The following is a 7,121-nucleotide window of genomic DNA, read 5'->3' on the forward strand; positions in this document are numbered from 1 at the left end:
TGCACTCCAGTCTGGGCGACTGAGTGAGACTCCAACTCAAAAAAAATAAAAATAAAAAAAGAATATAGACTCTGGAGCCAGACTGCCTGGGTTCAAATCCCAGCTCTGCCCCACGCTGCCTTCTTCTGTTTTATTTCTCTTATCTATAAAATGGGAGAAGTGATAGCATCTGTCTTAGTGGGCTGTTCTAGGAATTAAATATACATAAAGTATTTGGGATAGTGACTGGCCCATAGTAATCATTATGTAAGGGCTTGATATTATTATTATATTTCATTATCATATCTTAAGAGTGATGGCCGGATATGGTGGCTCATGCCTATTATCCTAGCATTTTGGAAGGCTGAGGTGGAAAGATTGCTTGTGCCCTGGAGTTTGAGATCAGCCTAGGCAAATAGCAGGATTATGCCTCTACCAAAAATAAAAAAGATTCACCAGGCATGTAGTCCTAACTGCCTGGGAGGCTGAGACGGGAGGATCACTTGAACTCAGGAGATGGAGGCTGCAGTGAACCGAGACTGTACCACTGCACTCTAACCTGGGCGACAGAGTGACTCTGTGTCAAAAAAAAAAAGAAAAGAAAAAGAGTGACAATGACTGCTACCTACTGAGCCCTTAATGTATACCAGGTATTGGGACTTGCTCACTTGATCCACAAGCACTCCTGTGAAGGGGGTATTTTCATACCCATGATGCAGTTAAGGACACTGAGGCCTGGGGAGATCACGTGACTTGTCTGAGGTCACCTACTGGTGAGTGGCAGTGCTGGGATTGTAGCAGAACTCTGTGTCCATGTTCTTTACCCATGTGCCAAGAGACTTTTTAAAATAAAATAAAATAAAAACCAGATCAAAATAAAAAAGCAACATCAAAACGTGTGCTTGCAGGACCTCAGTGTCTCTGGCTTAACCTGCCCCCCCAGCAACCTCCCAGCCTGGAGAGAGATCTTCTCAGTAGAAAATTCAGGGCTAATACATAATGGAAGCTTTCCTTGATACACAACTTGGTTACAATTGGAGAGTTTAGTGTTTGTGAATTAATTTCCCCTCATGCAGCTAGCCAGCTAATTTGTGGCCATGTCAACACAAGCAGCAGATTCTCCAAAGCCATCGTGTGGTCTGTCAGCTCTTCAAGAGGTTGTGGGCCAGGCATCCTGGGCTTCCCGGTGCTCTCGCTTGATCAGGGGCACCCTCTGGCCCTTCCAGGCTGCGGTGTGTGCTGGCATCCACAGGGATGGACGTGGTACTGGGGTCTGTAGCTTTCAGAGCCACGGGCTTCCTAATTGACAGCGAGTCCACATCTGTTGCTCACTCATGGTGACCTTACTGTAGACTGTCATTCCCCCTTGACAGATGGGGTGTAGACTGGGCAGTGGCTTTTCCAAGGTCTCATGCATGCAAGGGATGGAGCTGGGACCGAATCCTGAGCTCAGAGCAGGGAGACAAGCCATGTGCAGTGGTGGGGGGCAGGAGACCCCCAGGACATGGACTGTACAGGGGAGATGGTATCTGAGCAGGCCTTGGGGACATGAAGGAGGTCTGTAGCTGAATGAACAGAATGAACAAAGGCCCTGGGGTCTATGAGGAAGCAGGAGGGGGTTGAGATGCTTACTCCCTTCTATGTTTAGGGATGAGCCCATTAGTGAGGATGTGGGGTCTTACGCAGGGTATGAAATACCCTGGGCAGGTCCCGTGTGTGGGCAGCTCAGCAGCCTCTGAGGGTCACCTGGGCTGGGGTAGCTTGAGGGGATCGCTTGGAAGTGGGGCTGTGTCTGAGCTCCTCTGGGTTGGAGACAAAGGGCTCTGAGTGATGCTCTGACTCAGAGCTACATACACACACACACACATACACACACACACACACTCTCACACAGATACCACACACACCACACAAACACAAACGCACACATATCCATGCACAAACATACACACAAAACACACATACAAACATAAACATATACCACACACATATACAAACACAAACCCACACACATATACATGCACACACACATACATGCATCACACACATAGGTCCACACAACATACATATACACACAAACACATGCCACACATATATACACACAGGTACACACATATATACAATACACACAAATACACTTTACACACACATGTCACACAGACCCCCCTCTCCACACATATGCTTTTAGGGGTCTGTCCAGACCCCGAGGCTCCTCTGTGCCCAGCTGTGGGGAAATCTGAGGGCCTTGATACCTGCCCATTTCCCATGATTTGTCTGGTGGAAAACCAGTCAAGTTTTTCCCATCGTAACTGGCCAATTAAATCATGGTATGTGTATGTGTGCATGCGTGTTCATACACATGTCTCTGACTGCCTTGCCTACTGTCTGGGCAAGCCCCTGTGGTCAGGATAGCATCAGTGTGACCATTGTCCCCCAGCCCTGGAGCCCCACAGCTCCCTGCCTGGTCCTTACCTTGGTTAGGTGAAGCTTCCCTCCAGAGCCTCGAGTACAGATGATCAGATGCTTAGAAAACAGGAAGCACTGCCGCTCACCTTCTTTCTTTAGGGACAGAGAGCCCAGGCGCCCCCTGGTGATCTTGCCCTTCTCAGACATGGGCACCTGGATGAGGGAACCTGTGGGTGGAAGGGAGAGACCCTGAGCCCATCTTCCAAGATGACCTTTGCCTCTGACCTGGCATTGAAGGTTGAGAGGCCAGGGGCAGCAGCTGGGGGACAAGGCCATCCTAGGTCCTGGCAACAAACGTGCCCCTGGGACACTCCTTCTAGCCCCTCTTCGGAGCCCCAATGGCTAGAGGATGAGGATAGTCAGAAAAGCCCCATGGTGGACCCTTCCAGGAGTTGGGGCCTCCACAAGCAAAGGAACCCCAAAAAGTATGGTCCGTGTGGTGAGAGTGAAGGGCTGGGTTGAGGCCTGGGGCAGGCAGGAGGTTGAACAAGGGGAGAGCAGGCTGCAGGTTCTAAGGGGTTAACAAGATTCACTGCCCTCCTGCTGCCAGTGCAGACATCACCAATCAAGTGCAAACAAGATTCACCACACCCTGCTGAAGAGCCCTGCTGAAGACCACCACTGTGATCCTCAACACAGTGCTCTAAGATGCCATTACTGAACAGAGTGAGCGCCTGCCACAAAACCCACTCCTGTCCTGCTTAGTCTCCTCACCCTGACACATGCTATACAGGACCCTTCCCTGCTGGTGCCTACAGCTCCTCACTGTCCCCAGGACTTGGGCACTGGTGGCTTCCCAGTGGCCAGGCTCTGGGACACCTCCTGGCCTGCCCTCCTGCTGTTGCCTCCCTCCCCTGCCCCACGCCTAGTTCTAGTTCAAGTTAGCCCAAGTGCCCCTCTTTGGTCTGGAAAGCCCTTCCTTCATTCCATCTGCCTCCTGAATTCCTGCTTGTCCTTGAGAAGCCCTCATGACTCTCCCGGCCTGGCTCCAGGCCACCACTCTACTGATCAGAAAGTACTTCTGATCACGGGGTCAATCATGATCTATCCGAGATGTCCACCTGGGACATGTTTCTACATCTGTCTCTCCCCCTGCACCATCGGCTCCTGGAGGGCAGGGTTGGGGCTATCCTCTGGGTGTCCCTGGGTTCCCGGAATCCAGTGTGGGCCTGGCATGAACAGGGCAGGTGTTAGTGCTGCTTTCATGACTGACATGTGAGAAAGGCTTGCAGAATCCCCTCATCTTGTCTCCAGCCGGGGGTGGGGGGTGGGGGGCATGCATTAGCTCAGGGCAATGGAGCTGATTCCCGGTCTCTGGGGACACTACCTACTCCAGGAGGGGTCACTCCTTGGGTTGCTTCCAATTCAAGTTCACTTGGGGTTTCCTTCAGAGGAACACAGAAGTACTAAGTGGGGGATACTTCTGAGATAGTGCCCAGCACAGCTTGGGGGAGCTGGGAGAGAGGCAAGGCTGGCTCTGAGGTCCCAGGTCACTGGGTGGGCCTGGGAAGGGCCCAGGGGCCATACACGGGGGCTGGAACAGACACCTCAAAAGATGACACCCTTGCCCAAGGCAGCTGCATGGCCAGCAAAAGGCGCTGGTGAGTTTTTTCCCAGGGCATGGAAGTCGGATGCGGCGAACTTCCGGTGCATCACAGCTCTGATGTCCTGCATGGGACGTCAGTCCCCAGAGCCAAGACAGCCTCCACCTGCCCCTCTCAATGGGGCTGCACCTTTCTTTTTTTTATTTTTATTTTTTATTTATTTTTTGAGTTGGAGTCTCACTCTGCCGCCCAGACCGGAGTGCGGTGGCTGCTCCCGGCCACCGCACCCTCGATCTGCTGGGCTCCGGCGATCCTTCTGCTTCAGCCTTCCAAGTAGCTGGAACTACAGACGTGCACTACCACGCCCGGCTAATTTTTTGATTTATTGTGGAGATGAGGTCTCGCCAAGTTGCCCAGGCAGGTCTCGAACCTGCGGGCTCAGGCAATCCATACACCTCAGCCTCCCAAGGCGCTGGATTAGGGGCTGCGCCTTTCAAACACTGCTCCCAAGGTAAGCTGAGGCAGAAGCATGGGAAAGAACTTCTACCCATGAGAACGGCCATGAACACGGCCTTCCGCAAGAGGCACAGGATGGCAGGCAAAGGGCGGAGGGACAGATAGCCCCGGCCTCCTCTGCTACACTGCAAGTACTTCTGATCACGGGGTCAATCATGATCCATCCTCATACTTTCTCTCCAAAAAGGACATGTCAATGTTTACTATGACATACAATAGACAAACCAAGGCCATCTGGGCAGAATTCTGTTTACATCTGGAGAGAAGGAAACTGTGAAAACCAATAATATCTGTGTCTATATGTGTAGACACCAACATCTACATATAGCTGGCACGTCCTGCCGGCAGCCTTGGAATATTCCGTCATCACACAGGCAGGTCTTGGCACGCGGCAGTCGAGCCAACTGGTGCTGCCCCCCTCCCGTGGCTGGGGCTCACCTGGCGGGGTGGGGGTGGGGGGTAGATGGCAGGGGGCAGAGGCCACACCTTGTCTCACGAAGGTCTGGCTGGTGTCCAACAGGATCTCACAGCCCTCGATGATCATGCGCTCAATGGCCAGGTTCTTGCGGATGTTTTCCGTCTCACTCACTTCGTCATGCATTATCCTGTGGGGACGGGAAGGAACATGGTCAGAGACAGGCTGCCATAGCCTCCCTAGGAGGTGGGGATGCCGGGTTCCGGCCAGGTCTAAGAGGAGAGCCTGGCACCCAGGATTCTCAGTTGGGTGGGGGCTGTAGTCATGAGGGAGAAGGGGTGTGCATCTACTGAGCACCTGCTGTGTGCAGGACACTTCCCAGGTGAGACTTCATTTTATCCTTCTGACTGCCCAAGGAAGGAAGTGTTCTTATTTCAGAAAAAAGAAAATGGAAGTTAGTAACTAGAAAGCAAGTTGGTCAGATTTCAAAAGCTGAACCATGTAAAACAGAGACAGTAGGTGCAGCCCAATACTAGGGGATGGGAGGGTTGGAGAGAGGTATGGATACAGTCCAGGAGACAGCCTTTGCTCATTACCCCAGTCCTCCTCCTATATTGGCCTTATCCCTCTCCATAGAACAAGCAAAGCTCGTTCCTGCCCCAGGGCCTTTGCACTTGCTGTCTCTTTCTCCTGAATACTCTTTGTCCAAATCTTTAAGACTGTTTCCTCAATGTTGCTCAGGCCCTGGAATGGCTTATGTTTTGGAGCACCTAGCACTCCATCTGGCTCAGGGGACGCCATAGGCTCTGGCCCTTCTGGGACGGAATGAGAACAAACTTTCCTACTTGTCCCTGTTCTGGCTGCTGCAACACCCCTCCACTCCAAGAGGTGGCGCCATGGAACTGCTTTTTAAAAACCGCATTGGTGGGAAAAGGTGGGTGTGAGCTGTCAATGTTGCCCTGGTGGGTTTCCAAGGCAGGTAGTGAGGGATTTGGCATCTGGTGGGGCTGGGGGTGGGGGGCTCTGGAGAAAGTACCCACTCATTTCAAGCAAAGCTGCCGATATCTGAATGTCTACAATTAAAGCCACCCAGGGCCCTTCCTGAGGCCCCAGCCGTGCTGGGACAGCACACCACCAGGCCACTCCCACCCAGTGCCACCTGGGCTTGAGCCGTGACCTCTCAGGGCTGCTCCAGGACCAAGCTTTCAGGTGGGGCACTCCAGAACACTAGCTAGGGGGTCGGAGAACTCTTGGTGGGGGCATCCCCAGCCCCGCCCCACCCACCAGCCCGGGCTCACCTGGACAGCTCCTCCAGCTTGGACTTGGCATAGTCCAGGCTGTTGCGTTCGACGTGCTCATGGGGCGTGTGGGCCAGAAGCTCATGCAGGGTCAGGATGTACCTGGGGATCTGTGGGTGGGGGAGAAAGAGAGTCAGGGGACAGGTCAGGGACAAAGGAGGGGCAGTTAGGGACCAGATCCAGAGATGGGGGAAGGGAGGGGGGAGAGAGGGGGCAGGGAGAGACAGAGAGAAAGAGAGAGAGAAGGAGATGGGGAGAGAGAGAGGAGAGAAAGACAAGACAAGAGAGGAGGAAGAGAGAGGGGGAAAGAGAGGGAGGGGGAAAGAAAGAGAGAAGTAGGGAGAGACAGAGGGAATGAGAGAGAGAGAGGCTCACGAGGGAGAAAGAAAGGGAGAGGGAGAGAAAGAAAGAGAGAGAGGGAGGGAAGGACAGAAAGAAAGAAGGGAGAGAGAGAGACGGGGCGGGGGGGAGAAGGGAGAGAAAGAAAAAGAGAGGAGAGAAACAAAGAGAAGGTGAGGGAGAGAGAGAAAGTGAGAGACAGAGAGAGATAGGAGAGGGAAAGAGGAAAGAGGAAGAAGGGTATAAGAGTGGGGAAGGGAGGGAGAGAGGAAGAAAAAGAAAGAAAGAGGAAGAGAGGGAGCGAGAGATGGAGAGAGTAGAAGAGAATGAAAGAGAGAAAGGGAGAGAGAGAGGAGAGAGGCACAGAGGGAGAAGGAGAGGGAGAGGAGAGAAGGAGGGAGGAGGGAGGGAGGGTGAGAAAGTGGGGGGGAGAGAGGGAAGGGGGAAAACTTTAGGCCACAGGACCCCCAGTAGTCCATCTGAGGAAGGCAACAGGCTGCACTTTTGATCACAGGTTCTGACAGGGATTTTCCTCTACGGTCTTCTTGGGCTCTGCTCTGGTGA

At 52.9% G+C, this 7,121-nt stretch overlaps 1 protein-coding gene across 3 annotated transcripts in view; it reads right to left on the reverse strand.

The window, feature by feature from the left end:
• RASGRF1 (Ras protein specific guanine nucleotide releasing factor 1) overlaps nucleotides 1-7,121 on the reverse strand; it is a 139,885-nt gene that overhangs the window by 63,247 nt on the left and 69,517 nt on the right. For 2 of the 3 annotated variants that reach the window (XM_008053158.2, XM_008053157.2), the window contains exons 8-10: nucleotides 6,219-6,328; nucleotides 4,992-5,110; nucleotides 2,452-2,612 (exon numbers count right to left, since the gene is read on the reverse strand). In XM_008053158.2, coding sequence (XP_008051349.1) covers nucleotides 2,452-2,612; nucleotides 4,992-5,110; nucleotides 6,219-6,328 — 390 coding nt within the window. Of the gene's footprint in view, nucleotides 1-2,361; nucleotides 2,365-2,451; nucleotides 2,613-4,991; nucleotides 5,111-6,218; nucleotides 6,329-7,121 lie in introns of all 3 variants that reach the window. The other variant, XM_021710017.1, reaches the window with a different exon arrangement.

Source organism: Carlito syrichta, unplaced genomic scaffold, assembly GCF_000164805.1.
Source record: "Carlito syrichta isolate Samal-C Ts95f unplaced genomic scaffold, Tarsius_syrichta-2.0.1 Scaffold287926, whole genome shotgun sequence".
NCBI classification, from domain to species: Eukaryota; Metazoa; Chordata; class Mammalia; order Primates; family Tarsiidae; genus Carlito; species Carlito syrichta.